The sequence below is a fragment of the Ovis aries genome, chromosome 1 (assembly GCF_016772045.2).
Source record: "Ovis aries strain OAR_USU_Benz2616 breed Rambouillet chromosome 1, ARS-UI_Ramb_v3.0, whole genome shotgun sequence".
NCBI classification, from domain to species: Eukaryota; Metazoa; Chordata; class Mammalia; order Artiodactyla; family Bovidae; genus Ovis; species Ovis aries.
The window spans coordinates 188576054-188599732 of record NC_056054.1 but is presented as its reverse complement, the minus strand read 5'-3'; the positions used below and the strand labels follow the sequence as shown (position 1 = coordinate 188599732).

The 23679-nt window shown below is 53.1% G+C and overlaps 1 protein-coding gene across 1 annotated transcript in view; it reads left to right on the top strand.

Annotated features, from left to right (window-relative positions):
• ADCY5 (adenylate cyclase 5) overlaps nucleotides 1-23679 on the top strand; it is a 159182-nt gene that overhangs the window by 85691 nt on the left and 49812 nt on the right. The window contains exons 2-4 of the mRNA XM_027956458.3: nucleotides 4767-4916; nucleotides 8623-8744; nucleotides 22705-22816. Of these exons, the coding sequence (XP_027812259.1) occupies nucleotides 4767-4916; nucleotides 8623-8744; nucleotides 22705-22816 (384 nt within the window). The remainder of the gene's footprint in view (nucleotides 1-4766; nucleotides 4917-8622; nucleotides 8745-22704; nucleotides 22817-23679) is intronic.

Genomic DNA, 23679 nt, shown 5'->3' with positions numbered 1-23679 from the left:
CGTTAGATCTTTTTAGGAGAAGATTTTATGAGTCCCAATTCCTGCATCTTCTGTACCTAGAGAGACGCTGAAATGTGAAAGTGAAGTCGCTCCGTTGTGTCCGACTCTTTGTGACCCATCGACCGTAGCCTACGAGGTTCCTCCATCCATGGCATTTTCCAGGCAAGAGTACTGGAGTGGGTTGCCTTTTCATTCTCCAGGACAACCCTGGAGATTGAACCAACCCAGGGATTGAACCCGGGTCTCCAGCATTGCAAGCAGACACTTTTACCATCTGAGCCACCAGGGAAGCTCAGAGAAACACTGACATAATTAATGATGACATCTGCTTTGGCTGTTAAGGATAATTTTACAATTAAAAGTGAAAATAGAGTAGCTATGGTTCAGATATCCAAGGAAATAACTAGGTGATACTATGGGTGTAATTTCAGACTAGACCTTGTATTGCTTAACACTTGAATTTTCTGAGTCGTGCTTGGATGCCACAAAACATTCTCAAAACAATGTCTGCTGACAGCTAGCAACTACAACCTTACTTTTTATAAAAGTAGGCAACTGGCTGCTGCTGCTGCTACTAAGTCGCTTCAGTTGTGTCCGACAACTGGCTACCTGACTACAAGTCTCCCTGAAGTGCCTGGTCCAAAGTGAGTTTCAGGCCTACGCTTCTGTGAAGAAATGAGATTTATTTTGTCAATTAAAATTCCAGTTGTCATTCCTCCAACTACTTCTAATTCTGTTACACCAAAATGGCAGACCAAGGGATTGAGATTTTAATCATACAAGATTCAGATCTAGAACTTGGAACTCAGAAATACTTCCAATTCTGTGTCTATTCTCCAAACTGAGACAGTCTTATGCCACATTTTAACAGGAAGTTGTCAGAGTCATGGGCTTACCTGGTGGCTCAGACAGTGACGAATCCTCCTGCAAAGTGGAAGACTTGAGTTTGATCCCTGAGTTGAGAAGATCCCCTGGAGGAGGGCATGGCAGTCCACTCCAGTATTCTTGCCTGGAGAATCCCATGGACAGAGGAGCCTGGCGGGCTACAGTCCATGGGGTTGCAAAGAGTCGGACACAACTGAGCCACAAAGCACATTATTTATTTGGCTGCTTTTGGTCTTAGCTGTGGCATGGAGTCTGTGTTGCATCATGAGGGATCTGTCATTGAGGTGTGCAGACTCTCTAGTTTTGGCACGTGGGCTCAGCAGTTATGGCATGTGGGCTTAGTTGCTCTGAGGCTTTTGAGATCTTAGTTCCCGACCAGGGATCAAACCCACATCTCCTGCATTGCAAGGCAAATTTTTAATCACTGGACCACCAGGGACGTCCTTATTTTCATTTTTTAAATTTGCTTTTATTTTAACCATTTAATAGTGTTTAGTAGTATCTCATTGTTTTTTGTAAGAAATTTGCATTTCCTTAACGGCTAATTATTTCCATCTTTCTCTGTTTGCCATCCTTATATCTTCTTGGTAAACTGTCTACTTAAATATTTTGCTCTTTTAAAAAGTGGTTTGAGGGTTTTTTTTAGTTTTTGATTTGACAGCTCTTTGAGAATTTTGGATTCAAGTCTTTTAATCAGATATCTGATCTACAAATAAATTTTTCCATTCTATGGCTTGTCATTTCATTTTCGTAACAGTGTCTTTTGAAGGCAAATGTTCTTAATTTTGATAATGTCTAATTTATCAATTTCTCTTTTCTTTTATGAGTCATGTTTTGCTGTGGTATATAAGAAATTTTTGCCTAACCCAAAGTCTTCTTGGGTTTTCTTCTGGAAGAAAGTGTTTTCTTCTTTTCTTCCAAAGTGTTTTCTTTTGGAAGTTTACTAGTTTTAGGTTTTACATTTAGTTCTGAATAAATTTTTTTTGTTGTTGTAAAGTTTTTTACAATTTGTTCTGAATAAATTTTTGTAATATTTTATGAGATTTGAGTTAATCATATGGATATTCAATTGTTCTAGCACCATTTGCTCCAAAAGATTATCCTCCTCCATTTAGTTGCCTTTGTATATTTGTCAAAAATTTATAACACCTTTATTTAGGTGTGATAGATGATTTGCAGGCATTTTTTCCCATTCTATGGGTTGTCTTTTCACTTTCCTAATGGTTCCTTTTGAAGCACAAGGCTTCTTAATTTTGATGAAGTACAATTTATCTTTTCTTCTTTTATCATTTGTGCTTTTGATGTGATGTCTAAGAAGTCGCCGCCTAATCCTAGGTCATTAAGAGGTATTCCTATGTTTTCTTCTCAGAGTTTATAGCTATAGCTTTCATATTTAGGTCTTTGATCCATTTTGAGTTAATTTTGTATATGGTATGAGGTAAAGTCTCCTACCTCATATGGGATAGCAAGTTTGCTGAAAAGACTATTCTTTTCCCATTGAATTGTCTTGGTATCCTAGTCAAAACTCAGCAAGTCATAAACATAAGGGTTTATTTCTGGACTCTCAATTCCGATCTGTATTTCTTTTGTTAAAACAGTCCTGCACCAGTTTAATTACAGTAGCTTTCTAGTAAGTGTTGAACTTGAGTAGTATAAGTCTTCCAACTTGGTTCATCTTCTTCAATGTTGCTTTGGCTATTCTAGTGGCTGTCTCCAGGGGTGCGCTGTCTCATGTCTGCCAGCCTCACTGAACATGCCCCTCGCCCCAAGCCCAGGCTTCCCAGAGACCTCTCCTGGCCCTGTGCCCTGCTCTGCTCCCGTTTGCTTGGCATGATTCAGTTTCCGCTTCCTGCTGCTGGTTCTGTGTCGGTTGTGACCACTTCTCTCCTCAACTGAACTGTAAGCTTCTGTGTATCAGAAGTCTTCTTTGCTTGTAACAAACAGGTTGGATTTTTCTCTGTGATGAGTTTATATAAAATGACAGTGGTAGGATCCTGGGGTGAATGGGGTTGGCGGTGGGGGGTTGTGATCATCAGCCGAGTTGGTAGAACTGGTGATCTGAGTTTGCCCCCTCCCTGAAGGCTCCTCAGGGAGGCATCTGGGGGTGCCAGGAGGTGCTTGAGGGGAGCCCACAGCGTCTTTCAGCCAGAACACTAGAGTCTATCGTGCAGTTGAGGAGGAAACAAGACAGAGATGGGAGAGGAAAGGTCTCTTTGTGTGTCGACTGGGAATAGACGCAGTATGGGTCATCTCCAGGGAAAGATGGCGCTGCCTCCAGCATGGAGCCCACATGGCTGTGGGCCTGAGAGCCTGGGTGGAAGCTAGGGCCACCTCGGAGAGGGGGTGGGGTGGGGAAAGCCTTCAGGTAGAAGCAGAGCAGCGCCGAGGACAGGACATCCAGTGAAAAAGAGGACCCTGGAAGAAGCATGTGGGAGCTGCTGCCGATCACTGCCTAGCAACTGAAGCCTCAAGGGGATAAGAGGACTGGAGACCAACGCAGGGCTCCCGGTAGGGGTGGGGCGGAACCACAGCAGAAGGAGCAGGCCCAGCCTGGGCTCCGCTGCAGCAGCTGGGACTAAGAACTGTGTGTTTGGAGGGAGTGATTGAGGCCTAGAAAGCTGAGCCTGTGTGGCTTCTGTCTGATGTGGCTTGAGTCAAGGGCAGGACCAGAATCCCTTCACCCAGACTGCCCAGGAGCTGTACCTGCCAAGAGCAGTTTTGGCCAGACAGCACCTTTTGTTGTTCAGTCGCTCAATTGTGCCAGACTCTTTGCAACCCCATGGACTGCAGCAAGCCAGGAGTCCCTGTTCGTCACTATCTCCTGGAGTTTGCTCAGACTCATGTCCTTTGAGTCGGTGATGCCATCCAATCATCTCATCCTCTGTCATCCCCATTTCCTCCTGCCCTCAATCTTTCCCAGCATTAGGGTCTTTTCCAATGAGTTGGCTCTTCGCATCAGGTAGCCAGAGTATTGGAGCTTCAGCTTCAGCATCAGTCCTTGCAGTGAGTATTATGGGTCAATTTCCTTTAGGATTGACTGGTTTGATCTCCTTGCTGTCCAAGGGACCAGATCTGGAATGTGCTCTGTCAACTAGCTTTTGTGGGTTGTGTTGTGTTTCCCCCTATTTTTTCAGTGAGTACTGCTTTCCAAAGAACTTCAGCCTTGTCTCTGCACACATCTCTGTCAGCACAGAGATGGGCATCGCTGTGGAGTGGGGGTAAAGGAGTGTGGTGTGCTGGGGGGAGGGTCATCAGGAGGCCCTGGTGCTGGTGTAGAGAAGGAGATGAGACCTGTGTGGACACTGATCCCTGCTGGCTGGGGACCCTGTCCTCCCCTCCATCCCCAGAAGACTTCACACAGTGCTGCGCATCAGCAGCTATTTGCTTCTTGGAGCTGATCCCTGGGGAATAGCCAGCTAAAGCTTCTCCATGAAAGAGCTGTCCTTTCACCTGTGTGGACCCTGTCACTCTTTCAAACGATGAAGCCCTATCCCCCTCAAGGAAACTTCCTTGCAGTGGCCTTGCCACCCCAGCACCCACAGCTCTGACGCAGCATCCCCAGGACACCTAACCTTGTTGCCTTTGGTACTATGGACGCAGCCAGGGTAATCATTCTGTGACTCAGCATCGTTAAGGCCATATTCTGTCGCAGGCCAGCCAAGCTCTGGGCTCTGAGGACGTCAGGGAGCCCGAGCGGTTGCACTTGGCTGCCCAGTAGTTGGCTGTGGGTGGGAGCCCTTGGCATCTGTTTGCTGGCAACTAGGTGTGTGTTTGCTACAGTGGGACCCGGGGGCCCTGAGCCCTGGGAGTGGGAGGCTCGTGTTTGGGGCGCCAGTGCCTGCTCCAGGCCTCAGCTCGCGTCCTCATCTCTTCCTCTGCAGCTCGTCTCCAACGTCCTCATTTTCTCCTGCACCAACATCGTGGGTGTGTGCACCCACTACCCGGCTGAGGTCTCGCAGAGACAGGCCTTCCAGGAGACCCGGGAGTGCATCCAGGCGCGGCTCCACTCGCAGCGGGAGAACCAGCAGCAGGTGGGTGAGGCCTTCCTGCCCCGCGCGGCTGCCCAGCTGCCGCCTGCCCGCCAGCGATGCTCAGGCAGCTGTCCAGCCCCTCCTGGGCGGGGGCCCAGGCCGTGGGGGATGTTTCCTCTGGAGGGCGCCCAGCATTCTTGGCTCTGTGGGAATGCTCTCAAGAAGCTTTGGAGAATGAGCTCTGGGCTCAAGCTTTGGGCTGAGAGTGCCTCCTCAGCCTCCGTGTGGTTCGCACTCAAACTGAGCACCCAGGCCCTGGGAGGCAGGAAGTGGCCCTCCCTCCTGCCCCCAGGGCTGATGAACTGGGCGATGAGAGCATCAGCATTCCCTCCTGGGATGAAGGTGCCCCCGGGGAGGGGGAGGGGGAAGGGGAAGGAGAGAAGCCCAGGCTGTCAGCCCTGTGATGCCCTCACGAGGCACTTCCTGTGCGCCGAGTTATGGGGTCTGGTTAGTTCGAGAAAGGAAGACGGCCATGTCTCACCCTAAACCTCACCCTCAGGACTCTGGGGCCAGGAGGCAGGTCACTCATTCAGGCCACAGACTCGGGGGCTTCTCTCTGTGAGCCCCAGGCAGAGGGACCTGCCCCTGTGTGCTCCTCTGGCTGAGGGTGGGGCGGGGACTGAGGACTTGTCAGGGTTCCCTGCCTAGCATCCTGGGGGCGCCCTGTTCGGGGTTTAGGTTTGGCCAGGTCACCCCTGTGTCTTCTCGTGCGTGTGAACTGGTTAGAAGCTTGGAACTCTGAGGCTGTACAGGGCACACCGCTCCCAAACAGCAGGCCTGGAGGGAGACCCGGGGGCAGTTGGGGGTGGGAAGCAGACCGCCTGGCCAGGTGCTGGGGCTCCCACTGGGCTCAGACTCATCCTGGCTCTCAGAGGGAAGGTCGCTACTCCGAGCCGGAGGGGCCTTGCTCTGCTCTTAGGTTAGCGTCTCCCCACAGCCTGCCCAAACACTGGCAGAATTCTGGGCTGCACGCCATGTCAGGCGGGTGGCAGGTGTAAACGTGGAAGGTCTGCCTTTGATCGTGAGGACAGGGAGCCAGAGGCCTGGAAGGCAGTGCAGTGGTCACGTGCGGCCTCCTGCCTGGCACGGCGGGTGCTCCATGCACCCCGCACGAGCTCAGCCCCCATGAGTGCAGAGTTCATCAGTGTGCGGCGCACCTCTGCCTCTGTCTGGGTTCAGTCTAGGGAGTTACAGTGACCTAGCTGGTGACACTCAGACAGCTGAGTCAGGGGGCAGAGTTCCACAGTGCCTCTCCAGGCCCCGCACCCCCAGACATAGTCTGCCCCCCGCTTCCCTTCCAGCCCTGTGCGGGGCCACTGTGCCTGGCCAGGTCCCCAGCTCAGGCTGTCCCATCTGAGGCCTGGCCTTCCCATGCGTTCTCTTGGTCCCATCTAGGCTCCTGGTCCAGCTCTTGAATGAAACCCATGCCCAGAGGTGTCTCTGAGTCTTCCCACTGTCTCTTCTTGACATGGTTACCTCACTTCTGCACCCTGCTCACCCCCAAGCCCCTATCTGCCTGAAAAGCCCCCTCTCTCATGCCTATCTCAGGCCCCAGCATCACTTGCCTGAGATCAGGATATCTTCCCACCCCTTCTGGGTTAGGGAGTGCCTCCCCCCACTGCCACTCCGCCCCCCCCACCATGCCTGGACCTCACCCTTTTGCAGTAAAATTAGCGTTTATAGCATTTACAGTTCATCACAGCTTACATGTGCTGGCCCTGGCCAGGCTAGACATTCCAGCAAATCCACAGGGATCTTGCGGGAGGCGGAGGGGAATATGTTCGCCAAACCATGTTTCAGGCCAGGGAGGGGAGGCCTGCCTCCAGGGGACAGGCACTCCTCACCCAGCCATGGCCCGGAGCCCAGCCTCCTCTGCCCTCTGCAGAAGGGGGTGCTCTTAGATCCGAGGATGCTCTTTAGCGCCACCTGATAGGGGATCCAGCGCTGATCCCCACCCATCCCCTGCCCACTCCTCCTGCTCCTCAGCCCCAGAACTAGTCGGCAATGTAGGAAGGTCTCTCATGAATCTAAACAGTTTGTTGCACACTTTCTCCCAGTCATCCTATATTTCCACAGAATTGTCCTTTCATTTGTATTTTTGTCATCAGTAGCTGTTTACGGAGAGTTCAGTAAATATGAGACGGACTGTAGTGGCCATGTCCACTGAGGGAGGGCCTGACCGGAGGTCAGGCCTGTCCACAGAGAGCACCATTCCTCACTAGTTTACCAGAGCTTCCTGAGCATAAGACTGTCTGCTGTAAGCCCAACAAGACACATTCCCACCCTCAGGAGGCCCCAGTAACAGGCTGAAATGCAGAGTGATGGGGGACTCTACAGGAAGGCCCAGGGTGGCAAGGGATGCTGGCAGCTGGAGCCAGGACCCTCCTTCTGGGAAGGGGATGAGCCCAAGGAAGGGTAGCAGCATGTGTGAGGATGGTGATTCTAGCTGAGGAGCAAGGCCTTGACCTTGATGACCCGGAAGTTGGGAGTGCCATGGGCAAAGGCAGGGAACTTGAGAAGAGCCACCGGGAGGGTGAGCATGGTGTGGGCATGATGTCAGGCGGGCAGCTGAAGACTTGGGGACCTGGACCAGGGAGTGGCTTGGGAGGTGACCAGGGGAGGTACTGGGGGAAGCCTTGCTCCCCAAGGGCAGGAGTGAGCAGGAAGAGGTCAGGGGTGGGGCAGGAAGGCGGGAGGGGAACTGGACAGGCACAGGAGCAGAAGTCTTAGGGCCTGGGGAGGGAGTGGCCCAGCTTCCAGTGCTGGGGGATGGGGGTGGCGAGATGGAGGGGCTGTGGGCCACCAGGAGGAGAGGCCTCAGATGAGAGGATCCCTGAGTGAGCCTGGCAGAGGGCCTGGCATGGGGAGGGCTGCAGAGGGTGCGGGCAGAGGCTGCACACTCTGGGCGCAGCTGAACCTCTGGAGCAGGCAGGCCCCAGAGGAGAACTCAGAGAGGAGGCCACATCCAGACTCCATCAAGGGCTGATGTGACCCTCCCCCACTTCACAGGGAGGCCCTGGGCCCCTCTCCCTGCTTCCCTCCAACCTCCTCTTCAGCTGATCTTAATTCCTCAGTTTCTCCGGTCAGGGATCTTTCCCGTCCTCCTGGGCCACCATCCTGTGAAAATGAAGCACATCATTCTCTAGTCCCCACGAAGTCCTCTGTGACCACCCCACTTCTCCCTAGCCTCAGACAGGTCCCCCTGCTCTGCGCCCCATAGTATCTGTAACACAGGAGACCGGGAATTTGTGAAGGCGGAACCTGGCCCCAGCTATCACTCCTGGCACCCAGCATGATGCCTGGAACACGGTCAGTTCGCAGTGAATATTTGATGACTGAATGAATCTCATCTAAAGCTCCAACAACCGCATCCCCATTTATATAAGCAACTGGAGGCTCAGAGAAGTTCAGTCATTTGCCCAAGGTCTTTGACCCAAGGTGCTTGGTATTACAGGCTCACCAGGAGTGCTTTTCTCCGTGTAACCGAAGAACCAGGAGGTGTCCCAGGGAGATGGGGGCCAGGTGGCCCTGAGGCATGTCTCTGCCCCCAGCATGCAAGTGTTAGCCCCCTGAGTTTGAGGAGAGCCTGAGAGGTTTTCCCGGGCCCTGCGGTGGGGACACAGGTGTGGAGGAGTGAAGCCTGGGGAGGGGAAGGGACTGCCAAGTTGGGGAGAGGCTATGATGAAAGCATCTGCTTCCCCTCCAGGAGCGGCTCCTGCTGTCTGTCCTTCCCCGTCACGTTGCCATGGAGATGAAAGCCGACATCAACGCCAAACAGGAGGATATGATGTTCCATAAGATTTACATCCAGAAACATGACAACGTGAGGTAGGGGCAAGGCTCGGGGGCGAGGGCAGGGTGGGAAGGCTGAATCCCAGAGGAGATGGTGTGTCCCTTTCCTTCACTTCAAGAGGGCAAAGCCCAACCAGGGGGTCTGGTGGCTTTGGAATGTGTGTTGTCTGGGGCACCCCAGCCCTGCCCCTCTAGGTCTGTTAAGTGAATTAGTACTGTGGGGAGGAGGTGAGGCTGTAGGGAGGAGGGGAAAGGAGAAAACAACACCACCAGCTGTTGGAAAAACCCCTAGCCTAACAAGGGAGGCAGAAAGCACAGACTTGGGACCTCAGGGTCACCATCGTCATCTCAGCCTTCACCAGCATCCGGCATCTCTGGCAACCTCCATGCCTTCTAAGCCAGTGTGTGCCAGGCACTGCACCAGGCATTATCCACATCCTCGCTAATCCTGTCAGGGGGCTGACAGCCCTGCGGGGTGGGGACCCTTATCAGCATCCTCTGTTTGGAGAATGAGCTCAGAATGGCTGAGACCCTTGCCCAAGGTCACTTGGCAGGGAGTGATAAAGCAGGGTGCACCAAGGTCTCCCCTCCCCGGCAAAGCCCATGTTCCTTTTACTGCCTGCTTGCTGCTTCCCTAGACAGAAGCGCTGACAGCAGGGACATGCAAACAGATGTAGATTAATAGAGTGCAAAATCTGCTTCTGCGTTCCACGGGGACATGAAGCGGTACCGTGGCCTTCATCCAGCATGGCTTCCTGGAGAGCCCGCTAATCCTCCCATATGCCCAGAAAAGGAGCTGCTGTGTTTGCCTTTGGGCGGGTTCTTTCCTCCCTGCGTGAGTTTTCCTAGGACCCACGAGTCCTTGAAGGTTGACACAAAGACAACCTTCTGGAGCTTTGGGCTGAATTTTCAATAAAGGGGTTAAATAAAATAATTAAACTATTGTGCATGGATAAACACACACACACACACACACTAATATGTATTAATAGAGTCAGATGAGGCTGATGGTGGGATGGGGAGTAGGCAGGTGTAGTCCTGTGGAGTGGGCAGAACCGCCCAGTTCCCAGTGTGCCCCAAGACTGCCAGTCCTAACAGTGTGTCGTCCATCCATCTCCCAAAACAGATCTGAAGCCTTTGGAAGAAAACAGTACCTGCAGACCCTATTTGTTCTCAGTTTTCAAAGTATGCCATCCCCTCTGATGCCTACCACACTCCACCTTCAGGCAGGGAGATCGTGGCCAGCAGCAGCCTTGGGCTGTCAGGAAGAAAGCCACCCTGGCTGAGTCTGCAGGCCCAGGAGTGTCCTGAGGGGCTGCGGGCTGAGGTGTGCTCCGTTCAACGTGATGGTGGGGTCCAGGCCTCGAAAGGTGGTGCTGATTCGAGGGTTTCTCTGCTCATCTCCTCATACCCGCGTCTGTCCTCATGTGGTAGGGTAATCACTAACAACAGCTAATACCTGTATGGAGTTTTCATGAAGCCTGCACTGTTCTAAGCACTTTTGTATATTCAGTTAATCACCACAACAAACATAAGATGTTGGTACTATTATTATCTCCTTTTAACAGGTGAATAAATAGGCACAGATATTAACTTGTCCAAGATCCATAACAGTTAAGTGAGGGAATTGCCCCCAGAAAGCTTTTTGGTTTAGAAGTTTCCACCTGGCCTGACTACTAGACAGATGTTTTTTATCTGCCCAGCAGGAGGGGTTTGTATAATGGTTCTGTGGGAAGGAGGCTTGGGGAGCCCTCAGGAGGGAGGGTACTCAGAGAAGAGGAGGAGAGAGGTTTCCACCTGCCTGTGTGTGATTGAGGAGCCAGGGGGGCCTTTCCTGCCTGATGGCTGCCCCTCAGATGTGAGGGTCCCCACCTTAGGACAGGTAAAGAAACAGCCTTCTCTATCAGAACAAGTCCCAGAGACCCCAGGTTCAAGGGGTAAGAGGTAACCCACCAAGCATCCCAATACATACAAACCCCTGAGCTCCTCTGGAATTTTCTCTCTCGGTCCTGTCTTCACCACCCTGCTGGCCCCAGCATGGCTCTGTTCCAGGCCGAGCGTGGACAAAGAGTGCTTTTCTTGACTCCTCTTAGCACAGCAGAGCGTTCAGCAGATTTACTAAACTGTAAAGTGGAACACAAAGTAAATCCAGAAAATTCTTTGCCCAGAAACAGTCTGGCATTCAAGGCACAAAATTCTCAGCCTGGCCTGGCTACCGCAGCTTTCACACCTGGCCACCTCTGCATCTCTGCCCAGCACTTTGCCCTCTCACCCCTCTGTCCTCCCACACGGGGGGCAGCATCTCACCTCCCACCCCTCTGTTGCTGGCCCTTGGGCTCCCAGCCCTCCAGCAAGGGGGTTTGGTCAGAGAGGCTGACTCGGGCCTCTGACTGCCCCATGGAGTGGCCTACCCTCTAGGGAGCACCCCCGGCCCCTCCACTCCCACAGAGGCTGTGACTCTGGGTCAGTGCAGGAGTCACAGAGTGGTGAGAGCAACTGCATGGCAAGAATCAGAATCAGACCCCAGCCATAGCGGGGTCGTGTCTCTTCTGGAGTGTATCAGGATCAGTGACCACAATCAGAAGAGAGATGAAAGGAGAGAAAAGCTAAGAGGCCATCATTTTCACAGGGACAGACATAAGTCTGGCTCTAAAATTGCCAGGACCGGGGGTGGCTGGTAACATCAGAGGCCAGCCGTGAGCAATCATATGCAAATATCCCACTGGCCCCTTTCCCTGTTTCAGCAGCCACTGCCCAGTGCAGCTCTTGGGGAAACACATTGCTTGCTCTGTTTGGTCTCTGGTTTGGGGCTGAGCCTTTGGCTTCGGTTAGGGGTTGAGTAGTAGGTGGAGGAATGATTTTATGGTATAGGGATGCATGTTGGGGCTTGGCTTATGGTCCAGTGATTAGCCCTAGGGCCTGGACTAGGCTGCCCTTCATATCATTCCAGCCCTGCTGTGACCAGGGCAAATTATCAGCATTGAGCCACTCAGAACCTCAGTTTCTTCCTTTGTGTAGTAGGACAGAATGAGCCCCTACTTAAAATGGTTGTTAAAGAGTAAATGAAATAATACGAGGAAAGCGCTTAGCACACTCTCTGGCACAGAACGAGTGTTCAGTAATTGCGAGCAGCTATTATTGTTGTTACTGTTATTATTATGATTATGATCACACTCCTATCAACAAAGAATGGCTTGGGGATTCTGAAGCTGGAGTGGAAGGGTGATAAGTCACATTCATCAATTCTCTGTGGAGTTATAATATTTAGAGAGGCCGATGACATGCTGTTCTCTAACCCCACCAAGAGCAAGGCCACGAGAATAAATAAATCAGCTGTGCGGTGTGATGGTTTGGGCCTGGATCTAAGGGAGGGAAGAGACTAATGGGTGGCCGGAGAGCTTGGCCCTGGCAGGGAAGGGTGACAGATGGGCGCCCATCACTCTGCATGGCCTCACTCTCCCTTGGGCCCGAGGAGGATCCTTTTATCCCATCCAATTCCTGGGGTTCTGGGGAGGCCTGTTGGATGCGCTGGTCCTGTGGATTGAGACTGGTCAGAGGCCACGGAACCCTCAAGACCCCCATGGAGTCCCCAGATGCCTCTCACGTCTGTTGTATGGTGACAGGTGGAGGTATCTCTGCCTCTCTTGCTGGACAGGTCATTTGGGGCTGGGGCCATGCCTGGGTTCAGACCTGCAGCTTCAGAGCCCTCCTGTTGCAGCCACAGTGCCAGGGTCAGTGGAGGGCCATGCTGTCCCCACTCCTGGGACAGGGCCTCCGGATCATGCCAGTGGAGGCTGCTCGTGCCTGGGAGCTCCTGGTGCTCTGCTTTGGGAGGAGGGAGATGGAGACTGGAGGAAGAGGCACCTAGAGGAGGTACCACTTGGGGAAGCAGAATAAGGGTGCTGATGCAGCCAGAACCGGGATGCACCCGGGTTACCTTTGCCAAGAGGAGGAAGGAGTTACCTTTCCTCACTGTTGTGGAGGAAGAAGAGCATCTGTGTTGAGCAGGCTAGTTCATAACCCCCTGCCCCTTAGGAACTGTGGGGACTTGGGCAGGTCACCAAGTCTCAGCCTCAGTTCCTTCGTCTGTGACATGGGGATGGTGATGTCCACCCACTCATCCATCCAGCAGAGGTTTCATCTCTATCTGCTCGCTGGGAACCGCCGACTGTGCTCTCAGACACTCAGCTAGAGGCAGGAACCATGGTGGGAACTGAGGGGGACTCTGGCTCTGTCATCAGGAAGCTCCCCTTCTGTTTGGGAGGACACACAAACAACAGAGAGTAAACTGGAGGCATCTCACACGGGGAGTGGAGCTGCTGAGCTGACACACGGACTCTGCCTTCTGGCAGAAGGTACAGTGATAGACAACCCAGCTCTCACCACTGGGGAGCAGAGTCTGTAAGAGGGGCCGGGGCTTTGCAAGGGTGCTGGGAGGGTAGAGGAGGTACAGGGTGTAAAGCCCCGGGCCCCGGAATGGGCTGCAGACTGTCTGCCCTGTGGAGGCAGAGCAGGCTCCAGTGTGTGGAAGAGGGTGTTAGCTCTCTGGCTTGAACGAGAGCCTCATTCTTAGAGACCCAGGAGCCCTGTGGGGCTGGAGTTGGGGGTCTTGTCTTGGCAGAGGGCTGCTGACCCAGGGTGGGGGTGGAGGTGAGTAACACCTCCTCACTATGCAGTGGGGGTGTAGCAGGATCTGGGGAGGGCTGCCCTTCTCTCAGACCTCCCCACTCCCTTTCCTTCTCTCCCTGTCTATCCCCAACCTCCCCCTTTTAAGGTTATCGTCTCCTCTTCCATCTCCTCCAAGGACTTGGCTGCATCCCCAGGTCGCTCTGGCGTCTGGCTCCACTACGGCATGGTTCTGAATTATAATGACCACAAGACAATCTCAGATACCCATGGGTGGACTGTACACCCTGTGGGCAGAGAGGGGAAATGTTTGCCTCCCCCCGTCCCTAGCCGATGGACAGACAGAAGTGTGGTCTGCAAACATACAGGTTTCCTGTCTCCAATCTGAGTTTAAGAGAAGTCGTCTTTCTTGTAGTGTGCATGCGTGTGCTCAGTCGCTTCAGTCGTGTCTGACTCTGCAACGCTATGGACTGTAGCCCGCCAATCTCCTCTGTTCGTGGGGTTCTTCAGGCAAGAATACTGGAGTGGGTTGCCGTGCCCTCCTCCAGGGATCTTCCCAACCCAGGGATCGAACCCACATCTCTTGCATCTCCTTCATTGGCAGACAGGTTCTATGCCACCAGTGCCACCTGGGAAGCCCTTTTCTTGTCATACTTCCTATCAATTATAGAAATAAGTGGTCTTTATATTTTCCTCTCATTCATGCCACAAACATTTTTTGAGCTGCTACTATGTGCCAGGCATGACTCAGAGTAGACGGAAAAGACATCGTGTTGCCCCTTAGAGAATGTCGAGCCCTCATCAGTGAGGTAAGGTGGAGCCGGGTGCTATGGGTTGATGACCCAGCTGGCCCCACTGGTGTTGAGTCTTTTCTTTTAATTAATCAATCAACTGATCAATTACTTTAGTTGTGGTAAAATATGCACAGTATACGATTTACCGTTTTAACCATTTTAAGGGTACAGTTCAGTGGCTTTAAGTATATTCACATTGTTGTACAGCCATCAGCCCATGCATCTCCAGAAGTTCTTTCCTCTTGTAGAACTGAAACTCCATACTCATTAAATACTAACTCCCCGTTCCTGCCCTTCCCCAGCCCCTGGCAACCACCATTCCACTTTCTACGAACGCGTCTATTTCTAGGTACCACATTTAAGTAGAGTTATGCAGTATTGGTGCTTTTGTGTCTGACTAATTTCGCTTAATGTCTTTAAGGATCATCCATGCTGTAGACTATATCCTGTTTTCCTTTGTGTTTTAAGGCTGAATACCCTTCCGTTGTATGTATTTACCACATTGTGCTCTTCTACGCATCCATGGATGGACTCTGGGGTTGCATCCACCTCTTGGCTACTGTAAATAGTGGTGCTATGAACATGGGTATACAAATATCTCCTTGAGGCCCTACTTTCAGTATTTTTGGGTATATACCTAGAAGTGAAATTGCTATTTCATATGGTCATTCTATTTCTTTTTTAAAAATGGCCTGTGTTTGACTTTGGCTCTGCTGGGTCTTCGTTGCTGTGTGGGCTGTCTCTAGTTGCGGTGAGCAGGGCCGACTTAGCTGCGGTGCACACGCTGCCAGGGCAGTGGCTTCTCTTGTTGCAGGGCACAACAAGGGTACTTGGGCTCAGCAGTCGTCGCGCACAGGCTTAGCTGCCTCACCGCATGTGAGTTCCTCCCAGACCAGGGATCAAACCTGTGTCCCCTGCACTGGCAGTCAAATTCTTAACCACTGGACCACCAGGGAAATCTCAGTAATTCTATTCTAACTTTTTAAAGAACCCCATACTATTTTCCATAGTGGTTCACGATTTTACCTTTGCACCAACAGTGCACAAAGGTTCCAATTTCTTCACTTCCTTGCCTGGGACTGGGTCTTGACAACAGACCTAAGTTTGTCCTGGGGCATAGAATGGGGGTCAGTGGGGGGTGGAACCAGCACCTCTCTGCCTCTCAAAATGGGGGGCCCTGGAGGAAACTGGAAGACAGAGAAGTCAGGGCGCAGAGTCACTGACCAGTTAGACACGTCAGGCTGCCTTTGAAACAACTGAAATCAGCTGTGCTTTGTGATTCTGATTCTAATAAGAATTCAGACACAAGAAGGCTGATTCTGGGCAGAGTGAGTCAAAGAGGACATCGTGAAGATGAAAGGGTTAGAGTTAGGGCCTAAAAGAAGAATGTGAATTATTTCCCATCTTTTAAAAATTAACATTTTTATTATACAAAGAACGTGTGTTCTTTGTAGGAAAATTGGAAAATAAAAGCAGCAAGAGAAGTAAATAGAAAGCACCCGTCTTATCACCGCTGAGAGGCCCTGGTGCAGGGCCCCTCCCTTTAGGGAGCATCTCCCCAACTCTCCCCAGACTCTGGGAACAGAAGACCTGCAGCTGCTGTGGGTTTCACTGTCTGGGGAGGGAGAAGGGCTTGGGGGGCAGAAGCAAGAGCAAGGGACTGGCGGGTGGAACTGAGGTCTGCCCGAGACCCTGCGGTCGGCAGTGAGGATTCCAGGACGTACTGTACCTTGACCCCAGTCCCCCTGGACCCAGTCCTAGTAGTCAGGCTTGTCTTAGGACTCACACTTTCTGAAGGCAGAGGTCCCATCTGTGGGAACAGAGAGGGCACAGCCGTCCCAGGGCAGCTTCTCCCTGTAGGTGGGTGTGTGCCGACACCCAGGGTGCTCAGGTCCTCTCCTGGGCCTTCCGCCTTTGCCCTCCCAGCCTGAGGAGTCAGAGGGTCCTCTGGCTGCTCCCTGTTCTGACACCCCGCTTTAATCATTCTCCACTGCCCCTCGGGAAATGCCCAGTCATCTGGTGCCCGTTCTCAGCCAAGTGTTGATAAGACCACACTTGATTGTGCTGCTCACCTAGGGCCTGGGGGTGGCCCATCACCCCCTCCTTTACCTCACAAGCAGCATGGAGCTGGCTGGCTCTCTGGGTCGCAGGGCTTGGAGCAAGTGGAGAGATGCTGAGGGGGCACCCCTCTCCGTCTAGAAGAGACCCCCGGCCTGTGGCTGGGCCTCCCCGGCCTGCACAGTCAGGGCCTCCAGGGCCTTCCTGCCCTGCTTCCCCAGCGCCTTCTGCTCCCGCTGGGCCCACCACCCTAGGAGCTGGGCTGAGACCTGGCTGTGCTCCCTTCCCAGCCCCCACCCGATGACCTCTGTTTCCCCAGGCCCCCGCTCCTCCTGGGCCCACCTGGACAGATGGTTTGCCTCTTGGCGTTTCTCAAGTTCCCTCTCTGTGCCAGATGGGGAATGCTGGAGCTCAGAGGGGTGGGCCCTCCTGCTGCCGCCTGCCCAGACACCCCCCTCCCCCCTCCCTCCACTCCTGGCTGCTCAGAAATGCTGTGGGATGCGGTTTCGGCACAGGAATAGGATCAGATGCCGGCAGCTCCATCAAGTCCTAGGGTCTGCTGGCAGCAAGAGGGAACAACAGAGAGGAAAGGAAACGCGCTTAACCAAAAATGCGCATGGTAAGGCTGCAAGGAAGGGCCTTGTGGTAATTGGGATGAAAGGCCTGGCCGCTCTTGCCTCTGAGTAGAATGCAGGCTACCTGAGTGATGGATGGCGTGCAATTAGGGAGGCGTGAACAGCCGGGGTGGGCCTACCCAGCTTCTGCGGGCACCGGCCATGAGGGCCTGGTCGCGTTGCCAAGACAAGCTCTCATGTGGGAGCTAATCGATGAATTAGTACCTTAGTGCAAGTCTGGGCCCCACGCTGTTGTAAAATGGCCTTCGGAATCACGAAGGAGCAGATTGGGAAATCTTGGCCAGCAGAACAGACAGCCTGCCATTGGGTAAACCTCGTAAACCAGAGGAGTCTCCAGAAGTGACAGACACTGAACAGATTCATCCCCCGCTCATCCCAAGGCAGCAGAGGAGTGCGACTTCCCCTCTGACAGGAGGTGGGGGGACCATGGGGTGGGGGGTAGCGTTTCCACCTACATGGAGGACAGGCTGCAGGGCTTGGGCTGGGGACCGCTCCAAGCTTCCCTGCCAGTTACAAGTCTTGCTTTGAGCTCCCTCCTGCCTGACTGCTGGCCACTGTCACACCGTGGGAAGGAGGGGAGCAGGCCACTGCCCCTCCCTGATTCCTCAGCAGCTGTTGAAAGAACTTCTTTTATGGAAGAGTAGATCCCAGCCGGCTGGAGGGAGGCTCAGGCTTCCCAAGGCGCCATCCCCATGGCTGTTGTTTCTGACATCCCCTAGCTTGACCAGGAAGCTGCCTGGCCTCCTCGGTAACTATTTCACCATTTGTTCTCTGAACACTGCTGAGTGTCTGTGGGGTGACAGGCCGAGGGTTCCCCAGGCTTGGGTCTCAGATGACGTGCTTGGGACCCCAACAGGCCCAGTGTGATAGAAGGACAAGCTACTGGAGTTACTGATCCTGCTTCCTCCTTGCTTTAAACTATGACGAATCTCTTCTATTCTACAAACATATATCATACATTGCGTAGGTTGAATTGTGTCCTCCTAAAAGACAGTGACTCAAATGGTAAAGAATCTGTGGACAAATGCAGGAGACCCAGGTTCGATCCCTGGACTGCGAAGATCCCCTGGAGAAGGGAATGTCTACCCACTCCAGTATTCTTGACTGGAGAATCCCATAAACAGAGGAGCCTGGTGGGCTGCAGAGCATGGGGTCACAAAGAGTCAGACATGACTAACTGACTAACACTAAAAGATACAGAGTCCCGACCTGTGAACGTGAACTGAGTTGGAAATAGGGTCTTTGAAGTGAAGTCAAGATGAGGGCTTGCTGGAGGGGATGGGCCCCTGATCCAATCTATGTGGTGCCCTTATAAGAAGAGGAAAATGTCATGCAGACCCAGATACACATAGAGAACGCCTTGTGCAGGGAGAGGCAGAGACTGGAGTGACACAGTTGCGTACAAGGATTGACAGCCACTCCTGAAAGGTAGAGACGCAAGGAAGTATTCCATCGAAAGTCTCAGAGAAAGCATGGCTCTGCTGAGACTTTGACTTCGGATTTCTCGCCTTTAGACTTCTAGCCTCCTGCCTGCTGGACAAAACTGAGAAAATAAATGTCTGTTGTCTTAAACCACCCAGTTTGTTGTTCTTCGTTATAGCAGCCCTAGGAAACCAACACAGGTACCTGCCGTGTGCTGGGTATTGTGCTGGGTGTGTGAGTGTGTGGAACTGGGATGGACAGAGCAGAGGGCAAGGTAAATGTGACCTGTCCTCATTCATGGTCATTCCAAATTTCACTGAGCAGTTCCTCTGTGTGCCAGACATTGTGCCAGGGGCCAGGATGTGGTGTTGAATGAAATAGACCAAAACTCCTCTTTCAAAGGCTTTACATTCTAGTGGAGAGAAACAGACAGGAGCATGATAATAAATATCAACAAGAAGAATAGCTAATAGATTAAGTGGTAAAAATGTAATGGAGACAAATACAGAAGGGAAGGGAGGTAGACATATGGGAGGGGTTGTAGATTTAAGCAGGTTGGTGGAAGCCTTGAAGTGTCATGTAAACTAGTACAGTGGTTCTTAACCCTGGCTACATATAGAATCACCGGGGAAGATTACAATAAACAGAACAAAAACAATCAATAGCAAAGCCCTGTCCCAGACCGATGAAGTCGGAATCTCTTGGGATATGGCGGGACCTCTCCATAGAAAAGCTCCCAGGGGATTCTGATGGACAGCAGGTCTGAGAGCCACTGGTTTAGTGAATGAGAGCTGCAGTGGAGAAAGGAATTCTCCAAGGCCCACCCAGGCGTCTATGGAGGAGACTGGTGGCAGGCCTGCCCGTATCCATACGCAGCAGGCAGAGGCCCTCCTGGCTCAGTGGCTGGGAGAGCTCAGGCAGCTGTGGGCTGAGGATGCAGTGAAGCAAGACCCCCTGAGCCCTGGTCCACACACGCCTGCCTCGTGTTGTCCTCCTCCCGTCTTCTCCAGAGCCTGGTGCTGTGGGTTACCCTGCCCAGCAGCAATCCTGCCTCTACCAGGGTGTTGTTCAGTCACCCAGTCGTGTCTGACTCTGCAACCCCTTGGACGGCAGCACAGCAGGCTTCCCTGTCCTTCACCATCTCCCGGAGCTTGCTCAAACTCATGTCCGTTGAGTCCATGATGCCATCTAACCATCTCATCCTCTGTCGCCCCCTTCTCCTCCTGGCTTCAATCTTTCCCAGCATCAGGGTCTTTTCCAAAGAATTGGCTCTTCTGTGGCCAAAGTATTGGAGCTTCAGCTTCAGCATCAGTCCTTCCATTGAATATTCAGGGTTGATTTCCTTTAGGATTGACTGGTTTGATTTCCTTGCTGTCCAAGGTACTCTCAAGAGTCTTCTCCAGCATCACAATTCAAAATAATCAATTCTTTAACACTCAGCCTTCTTTATGGTCCAGCTCATCTCATATCTGTACATGAATACTAGAAAAACCACAGCTTTGACTATACGGACCTTTGTCGGCAAAGTGATATCTCTGCTTTTTAATACACTGTCTAGGTTGGTCATAGCTTTTCTTCCTAGGAGAAAAGCTCAGTTGGGAATTATTTTCCCTTCCCACCGTGGTGGAGACTAATCAACCCCCAAAGCCAGGCTTCTGCTGTGTAGCCTGGGATCCAGTATGGAACAGCCAGTGGGCCTGGTGTCTGCCAGCTTTGCAATCAAAACCTGATGCTTATGAAGGTGTTCCTTGACTGAGCAGTTGATTTTGACTCCTACTTCCCCTGGCTTTGATTTCTTGAGAGTTAAAGAAGAATCTCCAGAACAGCTATATAACGGTTCTTTCGCATAGACTGGGAGAGACCTTTCCCCTTTCCTGGGTGGGGTGGGCTGCCTGAGAGACTGAGAGCCAGGGAGCTGGCTGGTGGGAGGGGTTGTGGTCAGCACTTATTTAAGGAGCTGGGATCATCACCAGTGTGGATTTCCAGGCGCCAGGCATCAGAGCCTCGTGGGGGCTCCGGCTCCCTTTCATCCTCTGAGCCCCTGCCCTGTGACTGCCCCTCTGGAGCAGCTGGACTGATTCCTGAGTCCTGTGGGCTCACCCACAGCCTCTCTACTCTTCTCCCTCCTTACCTTCTCCTCCTTCCCCCTCATTTGTCTCCTCTTGAACCAGCTTCCCCAGGTCACCCATCCTCTTCGCCTTTCCTTCTGAACATGTCTGCTGGTCTCCACTGGGATCAGAGTAGCTGGTGGAGCTGGGAAGCTGGGAAACAGCACTGAGCTCCAGCCCAGGGGCTGCCTTCTCACACTTCTCTTGTGCTTGCCTGGCCCAAGCCCCAGGAGGCACTCCCGCTTCCCGTCATGTGCAAGCTGGTGCCCAGCGTGTCCCCTTGTGATGGAGTCCTGTACTTGCCCACCTGTGGCAGCCCACACCCACCCCTCCACCTCCCTCCACCCCATACACAATGCCAGACCAGAGCATTATGCTTTTATTCACTTAAGATGACTGTGGGGTCAATAGACAGTGTAACATTTATTGGCTTAACACCTGGACTGTGGAGCCAGGCAACCTGGCTCTAGGCAGCTAGGCAGCTGACTTGACCTCTCTGTGCTTTAGTTTTTTTTACCTAAAAAAGGATTCCTACCTCATGGGGTGGTTATGAGGCTTAAATGAGTTAATACATGTAAAAGGTTTAGTACAGTGTCCAACTATTTTAAGACGTGTTATTATCCAGGTACAATGAGGCTAACAGACCAGGAGACAGCTGCCATTGAAAAGAGAGCTTGTTACTCCCAGGTCCCGAGAAGCGAGGGTGCACTGTGCCGTGGGCGGGGGCACTCAGGGATACACGGGGGTCCGTCGGCGGTAGAGTGAGGAGAAACGTGGGCAAAACCTCTGTTATGGTTTCTGCAGGAATGAACAGGAAAGGGAGAGTCAGTGGGCTTCTGATTGTCTAGTTTTATAATAATGTCAGTGGGCTCTGGGGCACCGGACTGTCCCACGTCACCTGGCACCTGTCCCTGGGGTGATGAGGGAAGGGGAGTGAGGGCCCAAGCGTGAGGATCTGACTGGGGTGGGAGGCTCTGGACTCTAAGGCAAGTGGTTAAGCATCTCTAGCACCTGGCTGGCCCGGGAGGGGCAGGCTCCCCAGGTCATCAAGGCCCCAGATGTCAGACAGCAGAATGAAAAGACATGCTTCGTGCACAAACACACAGTATCCAAATAAAACGACAAGATACGTTTAGTTCTACATTCTGGTGTGAAGTGAGACTGTCGGTCTGGAGCCTCGAGACCTGCGTGGCTCAGAGAAGAGAGCACAGGCCGTGGGGTGGAGCCCCCACGCTGCCGTCCACAGCTCCTCTTGAGGGCCCACCCCCTTGTCCTGGGACGGGGACATCGGGACTTCCTTCAGTGCTGCCTAGAGGGCCCCGGCCCCCCGGGCGTGGCCACCAGGAACAGCTCGGCTCACAAGAGCTACTACGTTTCTGCGTCCATTTTAAGAAAAAGCTCTCAGAGCCCTTACACGTTCTGGCCCCGGGGCCTCACCTCTGAGAGTCTGTTTCGAAAGAAAAGGAAGACATGTTGAATCTCAGGAACGGATGAAAGATCACACCACAAAATACAGGGACCAGCAGGCGCACCAAGGAGCTCAGGGGTGAGACCGAAGGAGCTGGCGGGACAAGGTGGGGGCTTCCCTAGATGCTCACTGGCTGCATCTTCCTCTCCCTCTTCCCTCGGCCTCTTTGTTCTGTCTCTGCTAGAGCAGGGATCCCCAACCTCTGGGCTGAGGACCGGCACCTCCTGTCAGATCAGCGGCGTATTTGATTAGAAATAAAGTGCACAATAAATGCAATGTGCTTGAATCATCCCCAAACCATCCCCACTCCCCCTAGTCTGTGGAAAAGTTGTCTTCCTTGAAATCGGTCCCTGGTGCCAAAAAGATTGGGGACCGCCATGCTAGAGGACTCCCTCGGGGTGGAGGGCCTGGGTTGGGATTCCCTTGTGTATGGGGTTGGGAAGTGAGACGTCTGTGAGGCTCCCATTAAGGCCTGAACACTTTCCAGACAAGAGAAACCAAAGACCCCTCTCCGACCCAGCTACCTTGAGGGGGCTGCCCAGGAATCAGATGGGGGGCAGGCCTGAGAGGTGGCTGAGGATGAGGGGCCCCTGCCCTGTTGGGTGGCCTCAGGCAGAAGCACACGTTCCCAGGCCTCTGCCTTCCCTTTCCTCCTGGGTCGGGGGTGAGGGTATAGGAAGATTCGGAGAGAAGGGCTGACCCGGCATTTCCCCGCCAGCTGGGAAAGGCCGCCAGTGTCAGCTGTCTCTCTGTCCCCTCCCCAGCAGCCATCTGGAGCTCCCAGGACTCTTGCCGGCCAGTGGTCCTCCTAAGGCAGAGGGTAGCCCTGGCTGTGCCCCCCCAGACCTTCCTCCCTCACAGGGGTCTTCCCCCCTGTCTCCCCAGCATCCTGTTTGCTGACATCGAGGGTTTCACTAGCCTGGCATCCCAGTGCACTGCCCAGGAGCTGGTCATGACCCTCAATGAGCTCTTCGCCCGCTTCGACAAGCTGGCTGCGGTGAGTCCCCCCATCCCCCTGTGCCCGCCACTGCCCTGGGGCCCCTGTGTGCCTGAGCCAGGGCCGGAAGGGTGGCCTGATCCGGGTTGCTGGGGGTAGCGTGCTGTGGGGCGGCCACTGGAACTGGTGAACAGGGCTGCACAGGCTGTGGCTGCGTGTTCTCCCGCCCTGCGTCCGCCCCGACCACCCACTCAGAGGCGCTCGCACGGTGTCACCAGCCACAAGGGAATGAGCCCTCCACCAGCAGACAGGAGGGGAGGTCTGCGGGGACCGTGGCCCAGACTCCTGAATTTGTGGAATTTGTGTTTGGGGGAGCAAATTCAGTGCCACACAGTCACTTTCCTGATGAAGATAGCCAGAGTGATTAAAAAAAGAGAGAGAGTCTGAATCTCTGCTGGCCTGCAAACAGCTGTGTGTCACCCCTGTCTGGGACTTCCAGAAAGAGGACTCCCTGATGTTGGGAGAGATTGGAAGCGCCCCCAACCCCGCCCAGACAAGGAGTGCGACAGACACATTGGTTCATCAGTCCCTGCCTACACTCTGCTGTCCTTTCCCAGCCTTTGTGGCTTTGAGTCACGCTCTGTGCCTTTGCAGAGTCCTATATCGCGGGCACTTACTGCAGTGTCCCCTGGCATGTGGACATGTCCCTGGGCAGTCACAGGATGCCAGACCAGATCACGGATGAGAGCCGGTGCCAGGGTCTCTGAGGGCATTGACGGGGGGCCTCACACCTCACTGATTTTATCACCGAACATGGGCAAGGTGAATGGCAACATGCTCGGCCCTTGGGCGTAGGAAGGGCCTTAAAGGAGAGTCCAGGGCATACAAATACTTGGGTTCCAGCGTCCCAGCTTCATGAAATA